Source organism: Pelophylax lessonae, assembly GCF_965119305.1.
Source record: "Pelophylax lessonae genome assembly, chromosome: 5".
Taxonomy (NCBI): Eukaryota; Metazoa; Chordata; class Amphibia; order Anura; family Ranidae; genus Pelophylax; species Pelophylax lessonae.
The window spans coordinates 58,782,318-58,807,319 of record NC_138772.1 but is presented as its reverse complement, the minus strand read 5'-3'; the positions used below and the strand labels follow the sequence as shown (position 1 = coordinate 58,807,319).

Sequence of the window (25,002 nt, the reverse complement as noted above, 5' to 3'; positions counted from 1 at the left end):
TGTTTGGTGTTTGGGTTACAGACCCAAGGTGCATGGAAAAATGCTAAGTTTGGAAAAAGAGTTTCCGTGACAATGGTGCAGTATGTGTGACTTTATATGCTTGATATAACTTATTGACCCTTGATGAAACTATTCAATCATGAAGAACGCACCCGGCACGGAAAGCCCCTGTGCAAACCAGGGGTTAAACTAGGAACCCCGGAATATACCATCTTCCACTAAATCCCCCTCCCGGGATCTTGGCTCCTTCCTTCCGTGTCGGCGGCCAATGATGTGCGACCAGTCTCCCGATGCGCGCGCACCCCACAAGCGCGTGCGCACAACAAGGGAATGACATCAGTCACACAAGAAGCTCCGTACGTGCGGCCCACAGTGCGCACGCGCGACGGGCTTTAAAAAGGCCGGGGAATCAGCGTCTCCTCACTTCACCCTCACACCGAGGGAAGCGAGGAGACAGAGCGGACGCAACCTGCAGAAAACCCCTACAAACAATCGTAAGTGTTACCTACTTTGCCAAATCATTACTCCTGAATAAAAGCACTATACCTAGCTCCACTTGCCTGTGTCTTTTTCGGAGTTTAAAATGAGTCAAATGTAATTCCAGCATCAAACACCTGTATAGAACCAAAAGACACAGAATGGACCTTGAGGACGGCTGCATTTTATGCACCGAAAAAATAACTTTTAAGTTATCCTGAGCGGTCCAGAAACCGTGTTCTCGCAACACACCTTGTAAGTAGTGGAAGACTTATCTTTCTTTTACCTCCCTTCTTCAAACATTTGGGATACCATTTTCTATATATATTATATACCCACAGATTGGCCATCCTTTACAAAGACGTTCAGATATATGTGTGTGTGTATGCAGATATATATATATACATATATATCTCGCTGTATATATATATATATATATGCATATATATATATGTATATATGTTGTTTGCTGCCAAAATCTCATCGGCCAACCCAGGCATAAACGGACATCCAACCAATACCTAGTAAGTTGATGCCACCATCAAGAATGCTAGTGTCCTTATTCAGTTTTATTCAGTATCTCCTAATATTTACCACTGACCATACCTGCAGGTTGCTCACATTTGGTTCTCGTTGCGGATCTTCTAAGACTTTGAATAAGTATCACCAAAACAGGTCAAAACGTATGTATTTTCTATACCGTCATTATATAACCCACTATATGAAAATTTTGATATATACAGATAATAACTAAATCTGTCACTATTTCTACAGACTTGGTGACACTAAACCCTTGACAAAGGCTACTCTGTTAGCCGAAACGCGTCGGGTCAACATTTTTGATGAATTCTCTGTGACACATCCAAGCAACCCAGCCTGGAGAAACAGAGTCTTTTTCATCAAAAATAAAAGTCACACATACTGCACAATTGTCACGGAAACTCTTTTTCCAAACTTAGCATTTTTCCATGCACCTTGGGTCTGTAACCCAAACACCAAACATCACCACAAATGTCTTTTAAAATATCTTTATTGTATATACAAGTGTATTCACAATAAATTGCAATTATATATTTTATACAACTGTGTATCCTTCACTTGCCCGTAAAAGTCCCACCTTATGGCCTGAGAAACCAACCCATACCCCACACCAAACTCCAAGGGACGGAGGCAAAACACAACTACAAACTCTCCAGAGATCAACAAAAAAAAAACTTATGGTTCCTTTCCCATGCTGGTAGACAAATCCATTTGTGGTTTGTGCAGTCCCCAGCCCACATATCCAGCCAGTTTTGGATTTGATGTTGCTGGTAACCGTAACTTCATCTAAATTGTTCCTTTGAGGTACTGCATTACTCTTTTTACTGCGTTCCAGTCACGCTGACAGGGAGCCTCGACTTTCCTGCATAGTGTGCCCGCTGCTGCGGCTATGTCTGGTCTTGTCACAGTGGCAAGATATAACAGCTTACTGATTGCTCTGTGATATGCGTCATTGTTGGGTAGCAAGTTTTCTGCTTCATTGCTCTTTTGATAGGCTGGTTCCATAGGAGTTTCCACTTCCTTTGCATCTTGCATATGTTCCAAGATTTCAGAGATTTTCTGAGATTGCTTGAGAAGATAACTTCCATCTTCTTCTCTCTCTAATTAGATTCCCAAGTAGTAGCTAATGTTCCCTAGCTCTTTGATTTCAAAATTTTCTTTTAGCTTGTGAACTATCTGATATGTTATCCCCTTCTTGTTCAAAACAAGTTATAATGTCATCAACATAGATGAGGATGTATACCCATCTGTCTTCTTGATTCCTGGAGTACAGACAGGGGTCTGCTTTACTTCTTGAGAATCCCTCTCTAATAAGCACTTTATTCACTTTCTTATTCCACATCCTTGCAGATTGCTTAAAACCGTAGATGCTATGCTAAAGATTACACCCAAGGTTGTCTCCTTGTTCAAACCCTGGCGGTTGCTCCATGTAGAGATCTTCCTTAAAGTCTCCATATAGGAAAGCAGTTTTAACATCTAGGTGTTTCTTTTGCATGTCTTTCCCGGCCGCAATGCTAAGAAGCGCTCTGATGGTGGAGTGTTTTACGATGGGGCGAATGTTTCATCATAATCTTCACTGAATTTCTGGGAGTAACTCTTGGCAACGAGTCTGGCTTTGTATTGGTGGATATTCCCTTTTGCGTCTGGCTTTACTTTGAAAGTCCATTTACTTTCTATAGTTTTGTGGTTAGAAGAGAGCTCTGTAAGTGTCCAGGTTTTATTTTCCTGTAGTGACTTTATTTTTTCTTCTGCTGACTTTCTCCATTTATTGGCTTCATGTTTTGGCAGTTTTTTTATGTCTTTCCAGGATGTTGGTTCAAGTATGCTGTGTGTTTTGACATTGTGTGACAGTTTGCATTGTGATATCCCCTTTGTGGTCTGAGTGGAGCTTTTGAATTTAGGCAGTTCAGCAGGATCTGGTGGGGAACTTGGTTTAAGCACTGTGAGTTCTACCTCTTGTTCTGACTCCTGCACAGGTTTGCATTGGTCAAACCTTTTTTCTGGTTTGACTTCACAACTTTCAGGGATCTGTGTTTCTGGTGATGGGTCTCATCAAAATAAACACTATGGCTTATTGTCATGTTGTCAGTGTTTGGGTGTAGGATTCTGTAACCCTTAGTTTGCTCGCTGTAGCCTACTAGAATGCCCTCTATGGCTCTGATCTCCAGCTTGGATCGTTTCTCACTTGGAATATATGCATATGCTTTACATCCAAATACTCTGATGTGCCCTATGCTAGGCTTTGATCCATGCCACATTTTGAATTGAGTGCTTTTAATGGCTCTTGAGGGTAGTCTGTTCTGTAGGTTGCAGTCATGACTGCTTCTCCCCAGTACTTGTGAGGTAGGTTGGCGTCCGACAACGTGCACCTTGCCATTTCTATAGGAGTGAGATTTTTCCTTTATGCTACACCGTTTTGTTCAGGAGTGTATGGTGTGGTTGTCTGGTGTACTATTCCTTGTTTTTTCAGGTATAAGGCCACTTATAATTCACAGTATACGGTCACATTACTAAGCAACTTTGCTGTTGCTCTTCCAACAGCACCAAGGAGGATGGGTTGGCCATTCCTTACATTTAAGTCCCACAGTGCCTTGCGAAAGTATTCGCCCCCCTTGAACTTTGCAACCTTTTGCCACATTTCAGGCTTCAAACATTAAGATATAAAACTGTAATTTTTTTGTGAAGAATCGACAACAAGTGGGACACAATCATGAAGTGGAACGAAATGTATTGGATATTTCAAACTTTGTTAACAAATAAAAAACTGAAAAATTGGGCGTGCAAAATTATTCAGCCCCTTTACTTTCAGTGCAGCAAACTCTCTCCAGAAGTTCAGTGAGGATCTCTGAATGATCCAATGTTGACCTAAATGACTAATGATGATAAATAGAATCCACCTGTGTGTAATCAAGTCTCCATATAAATGCACCTGAACTGTGATAGTCTCAGAGGTCTGTTTAAAGCGCAGAGAGCGTCATGAAGAACAAGGAACACACCAGGCAGGTCCGAGATACTGTTGTGGAGAAGTTTAAAGCCGGATTTGGATACAAAAAGATTTCCCAAGCTTTAAACATCCCAAGGAGCGCTGTGCAAGCGATAATATTGAAATGGAAGGAGTATCAGACCACTGCAAATCAACGAAGACCTGGCCGTCCCTCTAAACTTTCAGCTCATACAAGAAGAAGACTGATCAGAGATGCAGCCAAGAGGTGATGACCACTCTGGATGAACTGCAGAGATCTACAGCTGAGGTGGGAGACTCTGTCCATAGGACAACAATCAGTCGTATACTGCACAAATCTGGCCTTTATGGAAGAGTGGCAAGAAGAAAGCCATTTCTTAAAGATATCCATAAAAAGTGTTGTTTAAAGTTTGCCACAAGCCACCTGGGAGACACACCAAACATGTGGAAGAAGGTGCTCTGGTCAGATGAAACCAAAATCAAACTTTTTGGCAACAATGCAAAACATTATGTTTGGCCTAAAAGCAACACAGCTCATCACCCTGAACACACCATCCCCACTGTCAAACATGGTGGTGGCAGCATCATGGTTTGGGCCTGCTTTTCTGCAGCAGGGACAGGGAAGATGGTTAAAATTGATGGGAAGATGGATGGAGCCAAATACAGGACCATTCTGGAAGAAAATCTGATGGAGTCTGCAAAAGACCTGAGACTGGGACGGAGATTTATCTTCCAACAAGACAATGATCCAAAACATAAAGCAAAATCTACAATGGAATGGTTCACAAATAAACATATCCAGGTGTTAGAATGGCCAAGTCAAAGTCCAGACCTGAATCCAATCGAGAATCTGTGGAAAGAACTGAAAACTGCTGTTCAAAAATGCTCTCCATCCAACCTCACTGAGCTTGAGCTGTTTTGCAAGGAGGAATGAGCAAAATTTCAGTCTCTTGATATGCAAAACTGATAGAGACATACCCCAAGCGACTTACAGCTGTAATCGCAGCAAAAGGTGGCGCTACAGAGTATTAACTTAAGGAGGCTGAATAATTTTACACGCCCAATTTTTCAGTTTTTTATTTGTTAAAAAAGTTTGAAATATCCAATAAATTTCATTCCACTTCATGATTGTGTCCCACTTGTTGTTGATTCTTCACAAAAAAATTACAGTTTTATATCTTTATGTTTGAAGCCTGAAATGTGGCAAAAGGTTGCAAGGTTCAAGGGGGGCCAAATACTTTCGCAAGGCACTGTATATACAATGTGGTATCAACATTTTTTGAGACTAGTTTTGTATCACCCCAGCACATGGCAGCACAAGAAGCACCGACCTTCATAAGTCAGTGTGCCAAAAGACATCGTCCTGTGTAGATTAGGGACTGTGCAACTGATGATATTCTGACCATGTGCATTACCACATCTGCCATTTTATTATGGACAGCTAGTTAGAACAAAGAACATATGTGAAATTCTGCATCAATCTAGGCAAATCCGCCACAGAGACGATTGACATGATTCGGCAAATTTATGGTGATGCTGCAATGAGTCGCTCAAGGTGTTTTGAGTGGTACACATGCTTTAAAAGTGGAAGAACATCACTAGAAGACGACAAGAGATCAAGAAGACCATCAACGAGCTCAACCCCCGAAAATGTCGAAACCGTTCCGAAACTTGTGTATGATGATCATTGGAGAACAACATGCATGCCACTCAAAACACCTCAAACAACTCATTACAGCATTGCTGTAAATTTGCTGAATCATGTCCAATGTCTCTGTGGCAGATTTCCCCAGTTTCCCGCAAAATTTCACGTTTGCTCTTTGTCCTAACTTGCTGTCCATGATCATCTGCACCACACCATATAATGGAGGGACCCGTGGTGGAAACAGCATACTCCGGTCCCCAGTGCCGAATGCTGTGTGGTAGAAACAGCCGGCAACGGCTGGGAAATGCCAGGGAAGTGACGTCACACATAGACCATTACTATGGGGCTTCCGGTTTCAGCTGCCTCTTCTGCACCCGCCTACACAGAAGCTGCCGCTAATAGCTCAGCATGGGACCAGAACGGATCGGCTACACAAAAGGTATGTATAGCGATTTTTGCTTTACAGGGTTAGATAGAGTAGTCTTAGAATGTGGCTGCTGGTAGGTTTAGAGTAAGTTTTAGGCTGAACTTCTACTTTAAGTATTCTTGTTATATTTTCTATTATTACTTACCTGTATCTGTTAAATAAAGGAGACAACTTAAATAAATGTTATACCTACAGGTTTTGTGTGATCTTTCTTTGCACATACTAAATGCAACCCCAAAAACGTAAACTATCATGTAATCATGATAAAGTACAAGCACAGGTGCTTTCCCGCATGCTGCGTGTAGGACAGCCCATTCATTTTACATGAGAAATGCAGAACAGTGTTAATTTTGGCAGCAAATTTCGATTTAGTTTTAGTCATAGTCTTTTGACTAAAATGCTATTTTAGTTTTAGTCGTATTTTAGTCATCTGATTTGTTTTAGTTTTCATCTCCAGTAATTTTAGTCAACTACAAATCTAATGGGTTTAGGTAAATTGTAATGTAATATTTAAACATTTCTCTAGAATTTCCAAGCTAATTATATACTCCTGGAGTAAAAATCTAAAAAATTGTTATTATTTATGGTATTAAGGTTTGAACACGCACTACAGACACAGATTTAGCCATTGTGATATATAACATCTTTATAAATAAAACCAAGCTTCATAGACCACCCAAATTTTGCTTTTTGACAAACAGAAGTGCAACATTAAAATACAAAAAACTCAAAAACTGTAAACACTATTGGCTGTAATGTTATCGCACATATTACCTGAATATATTACCAACATGAAATATAAAAAAAAATATATATATATATATATATATAAGAAAAGTATTTTTCTTAATGTTTTTCTCTTTCGGCAGCTTAGTAGATGCCCCTTACTTTTGCTTATGCGGTGGTGCAATACATGTTTAAACTTTATTGTGCTATTATTACAGGCTTTGGATGGAATTGTGTTGCCGATTTAGAAATGGCCAGCAGAGTTGTGTTAATTTTGATGTCAATTTTCGATTTAGTTTTAGTCATAGTCTTTAGACTAAAATGTCATTTTAGTTTTAGTCATATTTTAGTCATCTGAATTGTTTTAGTTTTAGTAATATTTTAGTCGACTAAAGTAGTGTTAATTTAGTCAACGAAAATATTTTAGTCGACAAAATTAACACTGATGCAGAAAAGAAGTCTCTAATGCCTCGTACACACGCGTTGAATTTTCGGCCAAAGTCCGATCGGCCGATTTCGGCTTGTTAGTATGATGCTTCCGACAACCGACTGCGACTTTTCGGCCTGAAAAAAATCTGGTGTGCAGGCTATAAAATTTTTGTTGGCCGTCAACACAACGGCCGATTTTTCGTCAGTCAGTACAGATTTCGGCAGACAAAAATCTGATGAGCAAGACTGGGCATGCTCAGAGAAGAAAAAACACACGGAAAGTAAACCAGCACATGACATCACTTCTGAAGTAGATTTGTGTTGGCCGAGAAAATTCGTGTGCAGTCTAGGCACATTCTAACCAACAAAACACAACTTGGACAAAAGTCGGACGATCGGTCGGCCGATAATCGTTGCGTGCGTACGAGGCATAAGGCTCGGTTCACATATATGCGAATTAAATGCATGTTTAACCACATCCAATTTTCATATTGTGTGAATTGGACCAGCTTTCAATGGAGCCGGTTCACACACGTGCAGGGCGGCCGCTGTGCAGTTTTGTGTCCGATTCAGGTGTGATTTCAGGTAAAAATTTGCACCTGAACAAGTAAACAGAACTTCACCAGACTCCCGCACTGAAACCGCAGCCGCATATATGTGAATGGAGCCTAACTTTTCCAAAAATGCAACATACTGGACCACAGGGTGCTGCGGCACCATGGGTTTGGTGCGCGCTGAAACACATGCATTTGCCTTTGCCTTTGTGCGCATTCCTGACACGCAAAGATGTGAACCAGGCTTTATCGAGGAGATTTCCTCTCTGTCAGGATAGACATGCCCGGCGACAGGAGAGAAAGGACTAGGCATAGGGCATGCATGAATGGGTGAGAAAGGGAAGCGTGCAGTAAAGGTCAAGTGGGGGACAAAAGTAGGTGGGCTAACAGGGGGGCACTTACCTTATTGGTCAGTGGTACAGGCAGGGGGTGGAGAGGTTGAAATATAGGTCCAGGGTAGGAGGGGTCAGGTCAATCCTGAAGGAGAAAGCATGGAAGAAAAGTCTGTGTGTCCAGCTGCTGCGTCTCTTCTTGGATCTGCAATAGAGGGGAGATGAGTGACTTGGATGGCCTGCTGTCCCGTCTCCGGGAGTTGGCTGAGGTGCATGGCTCAGACTGGGTGCAGGGACAGGTGGCCAGCACCTTGCAGGGGGCCGGGGAAGGCCCCTCGCAATTGAGGCCTTCCTCCACACGTGCTAGGAGGTCTAGGCCTCCGGAGCGCTTCAGCCCGGATCGGGCCCCCAGGGCTCAGCGTCGCCATGGGAGCCCCAATAGGGACCCTTCAGCCCCCCCTGCGAAGCGTGCGCCTGCTTCGGCGGGTGGGGAAGCTGGGAGGAATCCCCTTCATGGACGGAGCCCACGGGGGAGGGACACTCACCTTGCTGCAGCCCGGGTCCCTTCCTCCATCATCGTTCGGCCGGATGGATCGGCGGGTGTCCCTGGCGAGGTTCCGGTCGGGGCATCCGCTCGGCGGGGGAGAGCCAGTGCTGCGGGTGCCGGCCTGCTGCCTGGGGCGGCCGGGGGCCCCATCCCGGATCGTGATGGTCGCCGAGTGAGCGGGGGGAGCCGATCGGGTGCCCTGCAGCCGACTGTGAGGACCTCCAGGCCTGCTCCTAGGCCTGGGAGAGCGGAGGATGTGGAGGAGAGCGGGGCGCGCGCTGATGACGTCATCGGGAGGCGCGGCTTCGGCTTAAAGGGACCACGTCTGCAGCAGCCTGCTTCTACAGGATCGAGCTCCAGGCTGTCTGTGAAGAGGAGGTCCGTCCAGAGGAGGGGGAAGACGGCGTCGGCAGAGGTTCCGGTCCACAGTCCAGAGGTCGTCCGATCGGAAGGGGAGGTCAGCAGCTCGGAGGACGGTGAAGTCGCAGATGCTGTTCCTGTCGCAGCGGGGGATGCCGGAGTGGCGGCTGGGGGGGCGTCCAGCCCTGGGCAGCCTGGTGAGTGCTCTATGTCTGTACTGTCTTCTGCTGTGGCGTCTGATGTGTTGTCTGGCCCGGGGGGTGGGGGTTTGGTCCGGGGTGTTGGGGGGGATGTGTCCGCCCGGGTGGGTCTGGAAGTGCTGGGAAGCCTGCGGGACTTGGTGAGGCGGCTGGAGGCCAGTGCTTTGGCGGCCCCTCCCTCGGTGGTGGCTTGGGCCCCGCCGGGACTCGGGGCAGTGGTGGGGGGCTCCCGCCCGGTTCTGGGGTCGGCGGTGGCGGGAGCCCAGGCAGGAGTGACGGTGGCGGGCACGCAGACGGAGGAGGCGTCGCTGGCTCCGGTTGCGGCTGCGGTGGACAAGTCCGGGGACGGGAACAAGGACTGTGACAATGTAAGGTTGGCGGACGCGGCGAAGTGCGAAGTGTACGTCTGCTTCGAGGGACCGTTGGGGGCCCACCTTAAGCCCGAAGTTCGCGACAAGATATGGAAAGGTGACTATGTAGAAATTTTTTCCCTGCTCCCGTTGGAGAAGTTTAACCTGGATAGGGTTAAGCCGGACGAGAGCAAGAAGGAGGAGGAAGAGAAGCGGCGGTATCGGCTGATCCCCCGTACGTTTGCCAATTGGTTGCAGGCTTTTGCGATTTTGGCGAGCGTTATAGGGGAGAAGGCGCCCGAAAATTGCTCGGCGTTGTTCTGTTACCTGGATGCGATTGGGGAAGCCCACCGTGTGTACGGGGGGGGGTGGCCTGGTTGCGTTATGATGAACAGTTTCGGCAGCGGTGGTTTCGCCGTTGGGGGTGGTCCCCAAGAAGGAACCGGGCAAGTTTCGCCTGATTCACCATCTGTCCTATCCGCGGGGTGGCTCCGTCAACGATGGTATTGACCCGCGGGCGTGTGCGGTTACCTATACGTCGTTTGATGCGGCCATTTCTTCGGTTCGAAAATATGGTAGGGGGGCCCTGTTGGCCAAGGCCGACGTGGAAGCGGCCTTTCGCTTACTGCCAGTTCACCCCGATAGTATGCACTTGTTGGGGTGCCGTTGGCAAGGATCTTATTTTGTGGATCGCTACTTGCCGATGGGCTGTTCCATTTCGTGTGCCTTCTTTGAAACCTTTTCTTCCTTTCTGGAGTGGGTGGTTCGGGATGTGTCGGGGGTTAGCTCCATCATCCATTATTTGGATGACTTTTTGTGCATAGGGCCCTCGGGCTCGAGGACCTGTGCGGTCCTCTTGGGGACGCTGCAACACATCGCCGCCCGTTTTGGGGTTCCTTTGGCTTCGGACAAGACGGAGGGCCCTGTGACGGAATTGGTTTTCTTGGGCATCACGATTGACTCTCTGGCCATGGAATGCAGGTTGCCGTTGGACAAGTTGGTGCGTTTGAGGGAGGAGGTTAGGCAGGCGAGCGGTCGTCGCAGGATCACGCTAAACCTTTAGTTGCAGTCCTTACTCGGTAAGTTGAACTTCGCGTGCCGGATAATTCCCATGGGGCGAATTTTTTGTCGCCGTTTGGCTGCGGCCACGTCAGGGGTCCGGGCCCCTGGGCATTCGGTGAGGCTTACCAGGGGGCTTCGGGCGGACCTGAGGATTTGGGATATGTTTCTGGAGTCTTACAATGGCTGCTCGCTGTGGATGGACGGTCCGTTTAGCAACGGGGACTTAGCTCTATTTACGGACGCGGCTGGTTCTGCGGGGTATGGGGCATTCTTTCAAGGACGGTGGAGCGCGGAACCTTGGCCGGAATCCTGGAGGTCGGCGGGTTTCCTGCGTAACTTGGTGTTGTTGGAGTTGTTTCCGATTGTGGTTTCGGTGGCTCTATGGGGGGCGGGCTTTGGCAACAAGAAGGTGCGTTTTCATTGCGACAACATGGGGGTGGTGGAGGCGATCAATAACATCTCGGCGTCTTCCCCCCCGGTAGTTAGCCTGTTGCGCCATCTGGTCCTGTTGTGTCTGCGTTTCAATGTTTTTATTTATGCTGTGCATATTCCGGGGGTTTCTAACCAGGTGGCCGATGCTTTGTCTCGTTTCCAGTGGACCGAGTTTCGCGTGTTGGCGCCGGCAGCGGAGCAGCATGGGATTCCCTGTCCGCGGGATTTGTGGACGGTCCCCTTGGAGGAGCAGCGATTTTGATTCGGCGGTCACTGTCCCCTGCGACTTGGGAGGCGTATGTCAGGGCGTGGGCGGAATGGCGTTCCTTTTTGGAGGAGGTAGGGGGGACAGATTTGGGGGTGGATGTGTCCGCTCTGGTGCTTTACTTTGTGTGTATGAATTTTGGGCGGGGAGTTTCGGCGGCGGCCATGGATAGAAAACTGGCTGGCATGGCCTTTTGGTTCAAGTTGTCAGGGGGGGTGGATTTCACCAAGGCTTTTCACGTGCGGCAGGCATTGAAGGGGTACCGGAAGTGTAACCGGGGCCGCGATTCCCGGCGTCCGGTGTCCTTTTCAGTGTTGGGTGTCGTTCTGGAAAAACTGGGCTCTATCTGTTCGTCATCTTATGAGGGCCTGCTGTTCAGGGCAGCCTTCCTGTTGGCTTTCTTTGGGGCCTTCCGGATTGGTGAACTGGTTAGTCCATCGATGAGGGTGGCTGGGGGGCTGCTGCTGGAGGACATAGTGCGCACTGCCTCCTCGGTTCGGATTCGTATCCGGAGGTCCAAAACGGACCAGGTGGGCAGAGGTAAGTGGGTGGAGCTGTTTCGGGGCAACGGAGCTGATGTTTGCCCGGTGGGGGCTCTGGAGCGTTATCTTCAGGTTCGGCCTGAGGTTGGTGGTGCCTTATTGGTTCACTTGGACGGTTCTTGCCTGTCCAGGTTTCAATTTGTGGCGGTGTTTAGGAAATGTTTGCTGGCCGGGGGCTTCGACCCGGCGGCTTATGCGTCCCATTCCTTTCGCATCGGGGCGGCCACAGAGGCGGCCCGTTGGGGTTTGGGAGAGGACGTGGTCCGGCGCATTGGGCGGTGGGAGTCGCACAGGTTCCGGTCCTACGTCAGGCCCCACCTGGTGCAGTAGCCTCTACGGAGGGGTTATAGGGGCCTGTTTGTGTGTGTTTTCTGCGTAATTTTCGTGTTTGTTTGGTTGTGTTGTATGTGTGCGTTGGGTGTAGGGTGCACTGTCTTTGTTTCTTTTTGCAGGTGTCCGGCAGTGTCTGATTTGGATCCTCGGCCATTCGTATGTCTTCTGGGGGGCCAGGCGGGCGGAGGTCAGGCCTAATGGTAGACAGTTGGGAGTTCCCCGGGAGGATGGCAGGGTCAGGTGGATAGGTGTGCCTGGCATGCTGTGGAGCAGGGTCGTGCCGGAAGTCTCCCGCTTTGCCAGGTTGGACAGGGCCCCGGATATCCTTGTTTTGCATGTGGGCGGGAATGATTTGGGTCTCCGCTCTATGCGTGAGCTCATTCGGGATGTGAAGTTCGACTTTTTGAGGCTTCGCACTTCCTTCCCTGATATGCTGGTGGTGTGGTCCGACATTGTGGCCCGCACTTCGTGGCGGTCGGCTCGTTCAGTCGACAAACTTAATAAGGCCCGTATTAAAGTGAACAAGGAGGTGGGGAGATTCGTCAGCAGGAATGGTGGTCTGGTGGTGCGGCATCTGGAGCTGGAGAGCGATACGTGGCAGTTCCTTCGTGGGGATGGGGTCCATCTCAATGCTATTGGCACTGACCTGTGGTTCTTGGGTTTGGAGGACGGGATCCACCGGGCCTTGAGGGTGTGGAGGGGCGCACAAGTGTAAGGGGTCACACTTGTGGCGCTGTGGCGGTTTGGGGTCCTTGACAGGGGTTCAGCAAACTGGTTTTTGGGAAAAATGGTGGGGACCCATCCGAGGTATGGCATCCTCTAAATTGTACAGGTGGGGTGTCTGGGTCGGCTGTGTTAGTCCCAGAGGCGGTGCTTAGCGGCTGGGGAAGTGACCAAGCCAAATGGTGACCCAGACACAGAAGTTGGTTTTTACATGGTACTGTCAAGGACCACAAACATAGATCTGGGTTATTGTTATTATTATTATTGTTATATTGTTATTTCATAATTTTATATTTGTTATTTAATAAAAGGCCATGTCGGCCATTTTTACTCCAAGACGAGTAGCGTGTTTTGTATATAGTTTTAGTGGGTGTGGGTATTGGGTAGTTAGCGGGTGTTTTTCGTAGTCCAGCACGGGAGCTCTGATCTACCCAGATCAAGACATGCCCGGCGACAGGAGAGAAAGGACTAGGCATAGGGCATGCATGAATGGGTGAGAAAGGGAAGCGTGCAGTAAAGGTCAAGTGGGGGACAAAAGTAGGTGGGCTAACAGGGGGGGCACTTACCTTATTGGTCAGTGGTACAGGCAGGGGGTGGAGAGGTTGAAATATAGGTCCAGGGTAGGAGGGGTCAGGTCAATCCTGAAGGAGAAAGCGTGGAAGAAAAGTCCCTCCCTCCCGCCCCCCTTTTTTGGTTTGTCAGTGGGATTGTTGTTTTTGGGGTGTGTTATATTTTGCTGCTGAAGTTGGCGGTTTGGGGTCCTTGACAGGGGTTCAGCAAACTGGTTTTTGGGAAAAATGGTGGGGACCCATCCGAGGTATGGCGTCCTCTAAATTGTACAGGTGGGGTGTCTGGGTCGGCTGTGTTAGTCCCCGAGGCGGTGCTTAGCGGCTGGGGAAGTAACCAAGCCAAATGGTGACCCAGACACAGAAGTTGGTTTTTACATGGTACTGTCAAGGACCACAAACATAGATCTGGGTTATTGTTATTATTATTATTGTTATATTGTTATTTCATAATTTTATATTTGTTATTTAATAAAAGGCCATGTCGGCCATTTTTACTCCAAGACGAGTAGCGTGTTTTGTATATAGTTTTAGTGGGTGTGGGTATTGGGTAGTTAGCGGGTGTTTTTCGTAGTCCAGCACGGGAGCTCTGATCTACTCAGATCAAGGAAGAGATTGAAAATGTCTCCAGCAGGAAAGTAGAAAAAGGAAAGAAAAGGAAAAGGAGGATTACAATTCCTGACAATGTTTTTATTGCTATTTGTGCATTCCTATCCTTTTTGACCAATGCCCCCCATATTTCTTGTACAGGCATCTCACAAACAGGAAGTGAGGGAAAATCTCCCCAATGCAATCACTCTATTCATACTTAAAAAATGTAATTTTGCTGAAGCTAGGCTTTCATTTATGTAGAATGCAATCCAATCAAGCCATTTTGCCAGTTCTCCTTCAAAACCTCAAAATTCCTAAAGAGTCTTTGGATTTGAATAAAGCACTATTAATCAATTAGGGCTTAGCAATAGACACAGCAATGCTAGCTGATTAACTGCATGTTAATTAGAATTCCTCAAAAATCCGTCACCACTGGGAGCTCTTGCCTCATCGGTTGGGTGGCATTGTGCACAGCACATTTAGGCCGCATTAAGCTTTTATTGTTTTGCGCTGTTATTTGGCAGAAGGCAAGCTTGCACCTGTGCGTGGTATGGCGGCTTGGAATATGGATGGACCCGCTGCATTATCTTTGGGCATCTCAGCTAATTATGGATGGTTTGTGCTATGCTAATAAACACCTGTGTACACCAGTGTACCAGCTGGCTGGAGATTTGTACACAGAGAGGGAAGCTGCACTATGTTAAAGCAAACTGTGGGCTGTTTTTGACTCCCTTTTTCTGAAAATGCTAATCACCTGGCTGCTTCTATTGGCTTCAATACTTTCTTTATCACTGACACCGGAAAAGACACAGCAAGCAAAGTCCGACTGAAATCCAAACTTCTCATCTGCTTGCTCAGAAAGTGTTGAAGCTAACAGTCATGCAGCTCGTATTATTAGACGGAGAGGTTACTGATTGTAGTCTCCATATTTTTCTTAGTATGGGTTTTCCTAGAAGCTGCACCTTCAATGTAGTGATAACCATAAGGTCTTACTCACATTTCACATGTAGCACCCTCCTAGTTAGGTGCTAGGTTCAAAGCATTGTACATTGAATCTGCCTCTATCGGAGCCTGATCGATTAGGTTGCCTGTTGTATGTTACCAGGTGTGATTCACTGAATCTAAGGGAGTGTCCCCACTGCATCCAATAGAGGAGCTTGTTGGACAGTGGAGGAAACCTGACCAGTGACACATTGGCTTTTGTGGGAGTCCTAGTGGGAGGGCACTCTTGCAGTGCATCCTGGGATTGCTCATAAAAGCCGGGGAGACATGTAACAGGGCATCTTTGGCAGGAAGCAGAGTACCAGGAGAAGTCTGACGGCTGTCTCTCCTCCTGCTGCATGAGGAAAGTGGTCTTAGGCAGTCAGCCTAGTGAACCAGGTGTGGAGCTGAGTTGCAGAGGATCCAGTACAGCTGACATTGGAGCTGCTGGCAGAGTCTTCGGGGAAAAACAGTGTCCGTAAGTACCAGGGGACTTGCCAAAGGGTCTGCCCAGGAAAGGAGACCACTCCAGTGAAGTCAGAGGATCAAGGGGCCAGCTCACACAGAGTGTCAGAGTAAAGGGGGTGACAGTTTCAGAACCCTAAAGAGTAGGGACAAAGGGGTTGCCAAGTAGGAACCTTAAGAGTGACCTACAGTGCAGTACAGTTCAGTATTTCTTCTTCACTAAAGTGGCAAGGTGAAGCAGCGGCCTTGCTGCACTCAGCGTTATATAGAAGTACCAGCAATTGTGCATAGTTTAGACAGTTGGAGTATCCCACTCACCCCTTCTCCTATCCAAGTTCTCAAATAAAACAACAAAAAAAAACAAAACCCCTGGACTGTTTTCTGACTGAGCCGAGCACTTTGAATATGCTATATTGTCAAGTTGTTGCTATGGGTAACCCAGGGGAATCCGTAACCAGCAGCTCCCAAGGGAGTAGTGCTACACTCATTTCTGTGGTGGGTATAGACATGTGCAATTTATTGAAGTCTGAATATAAACTCTGACTTATATTTGATAAGCGGAAATTCGGATGTATCCGAATCTCCAAATGAAATAGTAATGAATTTTGTTCTTCAAGGTGCTCTTTGAAAGGCAGAGTCCCCACTGCCCCAAAGCACCCCCCTATGTTGAGGGCTTGTGGCCTGGTATGGTTCAGGGGAAGGAGAGCTCCCTTCCCCTCCCCTTACCTAGCCTGCCGGGCTGCATGCTCGGATAATGTTCTGGTATGGATTTTGAGGGGGAACCCCACGCCGTTTTTATTTTGGCGTAGGGTTCCCTGAAAATCCATACCAGACCTGGAGAGCCGAGGTTCTCGTGCACACAGTTGGTCGGGGCTTGGGTAAGTATTAGGGTGGGCTGGGGGGGCTGCTGCACAAACAAGGTTTTTTTAGCTTCACGCATAGAATGCATGAAAATAAAAAAAAACCATGAGCCTCAAGAACCACTTTAACCACGTGCAGACCGTAAAAAATAGATAGATGGTGGCAAAGTGGCACAGCTGCGCCAGATCATGTTCCTAGATCCGACTCTCCTGGGTCTGGGGTGTGCACCGGCGACGGCCCACTCCCACTATGATTATACACAGCAGGAACTGATCTGTGGGTACCATGGACTCAATGTCTGCCGATACCCACTGAGCATTCGGTACAGAGGGAGAACAGCGGGCTGCCTCTGTAAACAAGGTAGATCGCCATTCTGTTAGTACAGAAAGCATGGATCCTGTGTTTCTACAAAGCTGGGACAAAAATCTATGCCTTCCCCTAGTATAAGCACCTCTCCCACAGTAAGAAAACACAGGCTAGGCACACAGTTATCCCTTTAGTTGCCCCTGATGTTAACCCCATTCCCAGCCCCTGTCATTCGTACAGTGACAGTGCATATTTTTTTAGCACTGGTCACTGGTCCCAAAAAAGTGCCAAAAGTGTCAGATAGTGTCTGTTTTGTTAGCCGCAATATTGCAAACCCGGTATAAGTCGCTGATTGTCGCCATTACTAATAAAAAATAAATAAATAAATAAATAAAAATATCCCATAGTCTGTAGATGCTATAACCTTTGTGCAAACCAATCAATATACGCTTATTTTTCACCAAAAACATGTAGCAGGATACATATTGGCCAAAATTAATGAAGAAATTTGATTTTTTACATTTTTTGATTGGATATGTTTTTGAGCAGAAAGTAAAAAAATATTGTTTTTTTTTTTTTTCAAAACTATTGGTCTTTTTTTGTTTATAGTGCAAAAATCGCAGAGGTAATCAAATGCCACCAAAAGAAAGCTCTATTTGCGGAAAAAAAAGAACATAATTTTTTTTTTCGGGTACAGTGCCGCATGGCCGCGCATTTGTGAGTTTCTTTTAGGCTCGGTTCACACTGGGGAGGCTTCAAAGTCACCCGACTCTGAAGCTGCCCCCTACAGCGAGACTTCAGTGTGTCTTGCAAACTACTTCTTTAATAGAAGTCAATGCAAGCCGAAGTCACCCCCAAATAGTGCAGGAACCTTTTTCTTAGTCGGAGCGACTTGAGTTCATTACTCCTAGTCGCCTGACAATTTGCCTCAGTGTGAACTGAGCCTTAGATTTACCAAAACCATATAATATGAGGTCTAACCTAAACATTTTAATTTGTATGCAATCAGGCAGGCCCTTGAACTATATAGTTGAAGGTAAATCTAAAGAAAATTCTATAAGAAAACTGTGTATTGTATGGCCAGCCTATGACCCTGTTCACACTGGTACGCATTTGCCTTGCTAAAATGCTCTTTTCCAGCGTGAAAAAAGTACATGAAAACTATTCCCCTTTAGCCCTGGTTCACATTGATGCAGTACAGGAAACATTGCGATTCCTGTGCGCTTCCAACAGTGCATAGCAATCGCACTGTGTTTATTAAAAGTTAACAACACCCCAAAAGCAGGTTGCAAAATGCAGTGCGTTTGCCTGAACCAGATGGCATTGTCATGCGATCTGGTTCCAGTGAGAACAAAAATAGGCTTCCCACAACTTTTTCATGAGGATGTGGTGCGATTTGAGCCATTCAAAACAGAATCACGTGTGATTTCCACAGGTAGTGCGATTCCTGTGCAAATCACATGCAGTGCGCAGTGTGAATCAAGGCTTAAAGTGTTTATAAAGCCATCCTTCCTCACAGTATTGGATTGACAGCCTCCCATGGCTTCCACTACCATTTCTATGCTGATGACACCCAAATCTACCTCTCTGCCCCTCAGATCACCCCATCAGTCTCCTCCCGCATCACTGATCTACTAACAGACATATCAGCCTGGATGTCACACCACTTCCTCAAACTGAATCTATCTAAAACCAAGCTCATAATATTTCCTCCTCCACGTGCCCCTTCCCCGGAATTCTCTGTCAAGATCAATGAAACAACTATTAGTCCTTCCACACATGCCAGGGTGCTAGGGGTAACCCTGAACTCTGCACTGTCCTTTCAGGCTCACATCCAATCCCTGTCCAAATCATGCCGCCTTCACCTCCGCAACATCTCTAGAATACGCCCCTTTTTAACCAATGACACCACCAAGCTTTTAATTCACGCCCTGATTATCTCTCGCCTCGACTATTGCAACTCCCTCCTCATTGGATTACCTTTACATAGATTATCCCCCCTTCAATCCATAATGAATGCTGCTGCAAGACTTATCCACCTTACCAACCGTTAAGTGTCCTCCACCCCTCTCTGCCAATCCCTTCATTGGCTTCCACTCACCCAACGAATAAAATTCAAAGTACTAACAATAGTTTACAAAGCCATCCACAACTTTGCCCCCAGCTACATCACTAACCTGATCTCAAAATATCAACCAAGCCATTCTCTTCAGTCCTCCCAAGACCTCCTGCTCTCTAGCTCCCTTGTCACCTCCTCCCATGCTCGCCTCCAGGATTTCTCCAGAGCTTCTCCCATTCTTTGGAACTCTCTACCCCAATCTGTCCGACTGTCCCCTAATCTATCCATCTTTAGACGATCCCTGAAAACTCTTCTCTTTAAAGAAGCCTACCCGGCTACTAACTAATAACACTGTTTCACTTGCTCCATCAGCTCATCCCCCACAGCTATTGCCTTTTGTATCAATTGACCCTCTCTTTTAGATTGTAAGCTCTAACGAGCAGGGCCTTCTGATTCCTTTTGTTCCAAATTGTAGTGTAACTGTAATGTCTGCCTTAATTTTGTTAAGCGCTGCGCAAACTGTTGGCGCTATATAAATCCTGTATAATAATAATAATAATAATAATTGACAGGAGTAGGAATCAAAGGCTCCCACTGCTGTCTCTGTGTCCTGGGAGAAGAGAAAGAGGGGAGAATGCTGCTGCAAACAGGCACAGCGCTGGATCAAGAAAGGACTCACGTAAGAGTTTAGGGGGATTGGGGGCCAATACAACTACTGGGACATTTTTTTTACCTTAAAGTGATTGTAAAGTCTGAAGGTTTTTTTTTTTTATCTTAATCAATATCCACAACTTTGACCCCCTGTGCCAGCATCCCCCAGCCGTATGTGCACCCACACTGCTCAAAACAGACACAGACTCCGCTACAGACCCCCCACAGGCTGCCTAGTCCTCAACAGCAACCCAGAAGAAGAGGCTATCTTACCAGACTGCCCAGGAACCAGACGTCAGTCCAGCATCCATCGCTGCTCTCCCCCTTGTTGGCTCCTCATTCTCAGATTTCCTGAGCTCGCCCCTCTGACCCTCTGACCGAACCCCTCTTTCAGCCTCCAGTCTAGCTCAGAACTTCTCACCGATGTGCAGCAAGACTGGTGGCCCACCCAGCACTGACGCTATCATTGGCACCATTTTGTTGTAGCCCGGAGCCGCCATAGACACCGAATTGCCAGGCTCTCCCCATCCGAGATGGATGCCTGGAAACCGCCTCCTTCAGCCCACTGGATGCCACGTCTACCCACAGAGGAAGGGGGCACCAGCCGTCCCTGGTAATGGGCCAGTCCCAGCTGAACACTCTCCCTAGCTGAGCTCCCGACAGGGCAGCAAAGCCGCCATGAGGAGCCGACCTTAGGTCCAGATGAGTGGAGGAAACAGGGGAGGAGGGCGGACATCCAAGCAAACAGTGATTCCCCCCCCCCCCCCCCCCCCGGGGGATTCAGCAGGGATCCTTCTCAGACCTCACCTCCACCAGGACAGAGCAGCTCTTAGGCAAAGGGCCTGGAGGGTCCCTAGAAGTTCTCCCTGAGTGTCAGGGAACCTGGGGAGTAATCTCGGAGGCAATGATCTCCGAGCACATGTGGTGGCTGGAGGGGAGAAGCAGCCTCTGCCATACTTCCAATAGTAGATGTCTACCTGATGCTGGAGACGGTCACTGCAGTCCCCTGCCTTCTACTGGGACAATAAAGCCTCAAGGTCACCCATAGGTGTATTTTTTTACCTTGTTTATCTATCGCACAGGTCTGAAGAGAGCCTAGCTACAAAAGTTCCCTGTTGTCCCAAGCACTCTCTCCTCTGACTGATGACTTCTAAGACCCTCCTACAGATCCCCTTACTGCAGCCCCACCTTCTCCAGTCCTCCCCACTAATCACGTAAGTACTTTTAACCACTTAAGCCCCGGAAGATTTTACCCCCTTCCTGACCAGGGCCTATTTTGCAATTCGGCACTGCGTGATTTTAATGGACAATTGCGCGGTCGTGCGACGTTGTTCCTAAACAAATTTGATGTCCTTTTTTTCCCACAAACAGAGCTTTCTTTTGGTGGTATTTGATCACCTGTGCGATTTTTTGATCATGCGATATAAACAAAAAGAGAGCGTCAATTTTGCAAAAATAACAATATTTTTCACATTTTTTTATATGAAATTCCCAAAAAAAATCATTTAAAAATCAAAATTTTTTAACATTTTAGGCCAATTTGTTTTCTGCTACATAAGTTTGGTAAAAATAAAATCGCAAAAAGCGTATTTTTAATTGGTTTGCGCAAAAGTTATTGCGTTTACTAACTAAGGGAAAGATTTTTGTCATTTTTGTTGTTTTTTTTTTTTTAACAAGTAATGGCGGCGATCTGCGATTTTTTTTTTTGGGACTGCGACATTGCGGCGGACAGATCGGACCCCTGACTGACATTTTTGACACTTTTGGGGTTACCAGTGACATTACTACAGTAATCAGTGCTATACATATGCACTGTTACTGTAAAAATTACACTGGCAGTGAAGGGGTTAACTTTTTTTTTGAGAGGGAGGGGTTAAGTGTGTCCCTAGGGGCGTGTTTCTAACTGTGATTGGTTGTGGCTTGAGGTGTAAGAACAGTGATCAACGGTCCTACATAGCAGAACCGTATGATCACTATTCTTACACAGGGGAGAATGACAGGCGGCTTTGTTTACACTAGCCGCCTGCCTTTCTCCCGCTCTAACGGACAATCGCGAATGCCCGGCGGACATCGGGTCCACCGGGCACACGCATGGGGGGGTCCGTGAGTGAGCGGGAGCAGGAGCTCACAGGCTAGCGAGGTAGACCTACGTCGCTTTGCCTGTGAGGGGCTGACTGCCAACATAAATCGTCGTTAGCCAGTCGGCAAGTGGTTAAAAGAATGCTTCCCACTGATCAGAAGCCCTTTCCCTATGCCAACCCCTTTTAACCCTGTCATGCTGGCCCTTCATCTAAGCTTTATTCTTTTTACTCCAGGCCTATCTTTTTGATCTTTCTAGTGTTTGATCAGTTTGGTGGAACTTGGTACATGCAGCGTCTTGTGGATGAGTGACCCTGTACACTGTATATTTCAAAGAGAATAGGTAAAGTCGATGGTTTGTATTGTTGACTGGCAGTGCAAGCGAATGAAACCCCAAGAAATGTATTCATCATTCTAAAAGCTCAGAAATTCTGCAGAATATGAAACAATAAACTAGAAATGTGCATTTCTGCCTGGATGACAATAAACATGGCAGCACTTCAGTCTGGAGTGACCTCTAGTGACGAGGCCTGGCATACATTTTCAGCCTGGGTCTGTATATCAAACGAGCAAGCACAATGACAACAATTAGAACATGCAAAGAGCAGCAAGCAGTGGCAGCAAATCAGAGCTTGTCTATTATTAATCTAACTCTATTAAGGCGCTGAAAGCAGACACGAAAGTTGAGGCTTGTGAGAAAAGTACTATCATTGTTCTTAGCTCTATGTTATTAACCCCTTGGAGCCTAAGCCCTTTTCTGACACTTGTTGCTTATGAGTTAAACTCAGTATTTTTTGCTAGAAAATTACTTAGAACTCCCAAACATTATAATATATATACATATATACATATATATATATATGTATATATATATATATATATATATATATATATATATATATATATATACATACATATGTACTTTTTTTTTTTTTTAGCAGAGATCTTAGAGAATAAAAAGACAATCATTGCAATGTCTTTGTCACATGGTATTTGCGCAGCGGTCTTTCAAATGCAATTTTTTGGGAAGAAATACACTTTCATGAATAAAACAAAACAAAACAGTAAAGTTAGCCCAATTTTTTTGTATAATATGAAAGATTATGTTACACCGACTAAAAAGATACCTTACATGTCATGATTTAAAATTGCGTCCACTCGTGGAATAGTGACAAACTTCGGTACTTAAAAATCTCCTTAGGCAACACTTTAAAATTTTATACCGGTTTAGAGTTACAGATCTTTTTATCACTACCACAATATTGTTTGCTTGGACTCTTTCGTCATTTTCGTTTTGGATTAATACATGGACTATTGCTTGATATTTCAGTTGTAGCCTTATTGATTCATCACTTCCATTTTTTGCATATATCACGTTGGGTTATACAATCACTGTATATTAACACATATGGTATGTTAGATTGGTTCATTTGTTCTGTGCGCAACTAGTGTTGTTTTTTCCCACTATTTTCTCAAAAATAAATATACGTCCCCAGGTTTCATTTAAAAAATCTGGTCACTTTAGTTAACCGCTTGCCGACTGCTCACAGTATATTTACTGCGGCAGTCAGCCCCTCACAGGCAGAGCGACGTAGGTCTACGTCGCTAGCCTGTGAGGGCTCTGGGGAGCGAGCGCGCGGCGCCTTAGGCGCGCTCCCGCGCGGTCACAGACCCCCCACGCGTGTGACCGGCGGACTCGATCGCCCGGCGGTCACTCGCGATCGTCGGTGGAGAGGGAGAAAGGCAGGCGGCTGATGTAAACAAGCCGCCTGTCATTCTCCCCTGTGTAGAAACAGTGATCATACGGTTCTACTATGTAGGACCTTTGAACACTGTTCCTACACCTCAAGCCACAACCAATCACAGTTAGAATCACGCCCCTAGGGACACACACAACCCCTCCCTCTCAAAAAAAGTTAACCCCTTCACTGCCAGTGTAATTTTACAGTAACAGTGCATATGTATAGCACTGATTACTGCAGTAATGTCACTGGTAACCCCAAAAGTGTCAAAAATGTCAGTCAAGGGTCCGATCTGTCCGCTGCAATGTCGCAGTACCGCAAAAAAAATTGCAGATCGCCGCCATTACGCGTTAAAAAAAAACAACAAAAATGACAAAAATCTTTCCCTTTGTTAGTAAACGCGATAACTTTTGCGCAAACCAATCAAAATACGCTTTTTGCGATTTTTTTTTTACCAAACATATGTAGCATAAAACAAATTGGCCGAAAATGTTAAAATATTTTGATTTTTACATTTTTTTTTGAAGAATTTCATATAAAAAAATGTGAAAAATATTGTTATTTTTGCAAAATTGACGCACTTTTTTTGTTTATAGCGCATGATCAAAAAATCGCACAGGTGATCAAATACCACCAAAAGAAAGCTCTGTTTGTGGGAAAAAAAGGACGTCAAATTAGTTTAGGGAAAGGCGTCGCACGACCGCGCAATTGTCCGTTAAAGTCACGCAGTGCCGAATCGCAAAATAGGCCCTGATCAGGAAGGAGTAAAATCTTCCAGGGCTTAAGTGGTTAAAATGGAACTTTACTCTTTCAATTAACTATGAACTATGTTTAATCCTTATGCTACTAGCATTAGTACATATATGGAAAGGTATATTATACACTGAACAAAATTATAAATGCAACTTTTTTGTTTTTGCCCCCATTTTTGATGAGCTGAACTCAAAGATCTAAGACTTTTTCTATGTACACAAAAGGCCTATTTCTCTCAAATATTGTTCACAAATCTGTCTAAATCTGTGTTAGTGAGCACTTCTCCTTTGCCGAGATAATCCATCCACCTCACAGGTGTGACATATCAAGATGCTGATTAGACAGCATGATTATTGCACAGGTGTGCCTTAGGCTGACCACAATAAAAGCCACTCTAAAATCTGCAGTTTTATCACACAGCCCAATGCCACAGATGCAACAATCGGTTTGCATAACCAAAGAATTTCTGCACAAACTGTCAGAAACCGTCTCAGGGAAGCTCATCTGCATGCTCGTCATCCTCATTGAGGTCTCCACCTGACTGCAGTTGGTTGTAACCGACTTGAGTGGGCAAATGCTCACATTCGATGGCGTCTGGCACTTTGGAGAGGTGTTCTCTTCACGGATGAATCCCGGTTTTCTTAGATCTTTGAGTTCAGCTCATGGAAAATTGGGTCAAAAACAAGTGTTGCGTTTATAAATTTTGTTCAGTATATTTACTTGTTTTAAACTTTTTTTAAATATATTTTTTCAGTACATCCCAGAAGTCTTCGTTAGCATTTCTTTTTCATCTGGAGGGGGGGAAGGAGGGGCTTTCTCAGCCAAGCACACCTTTTTGTCTGCATGCCTGAGCTAAGGGCAGATGGACTCCAGGAATAAATGGTACATGAATCTTCTGCCCTTACTCAAGATGGCCATGGCTAGAAATGCTAGTGGGTTGTTTTTTCAAAGTGATTTCCAAAAAATAAAATAAAGCATGGAGACATGTGTGGCTTGGTGAGTTTGTTTTAAATATTAAAAATTAAATACATTAAATTTTTGG

The 25,002-nt window shown here is 46.0% G+C and overlaps 2 protein-coding genes and 1 pseudogene across 3 annotated transcripts; all 3 read left to right on the top strand.

The window, feature by feature from the left end:
• Positions 1-10,252: 10,252 nt before the first annotated feature.
• Positions 10,253-11,305, top strand: LOC309556428 (annotated as a pseudogene). Its single transcript has one exon. The product of its transcript is annotated as an uncharacterized misc_RNA (transcript).
• Positions 11,306-11,472: 167 nt separating this feature from the next.
• LOC309556427 (integrase/recombinase xerD homolog) lies at positions 11,473-12,180 on the top strand (the record flags this gene model as incomplete). Its single annotated transcript, XM_082258893.1, has 1 exon — positions 11,473-12,180. One exon carries the CDS (start codon positions 11,473-11,475, stop codon positions 12,178-12,180), a length of 708 nt encoding a protein of 235 aa, XP_082115019.1.
• Positions 12,181-12,255: 75 nt separating this feature from the next.
• On the top strand, positions 12,256-12,898 carry LOC309556426 (uncharacterized protein; the record flags this gene model as incomplete). Its single annotated transcript, XM_082258892.1, has 2 exons — positions 12,256-12,259; positions 12,303-12,898. 2 exons carry the CDS (start codon positions 12,256-12,258, stop codon positions 12,896-12,898), a joined length of 600 nt encoding a protein of 199 aa, XP_082115018.1.
• Between the last annotated feature and the right edge of the window lie 12,104 nt (positions 12,899-25,002).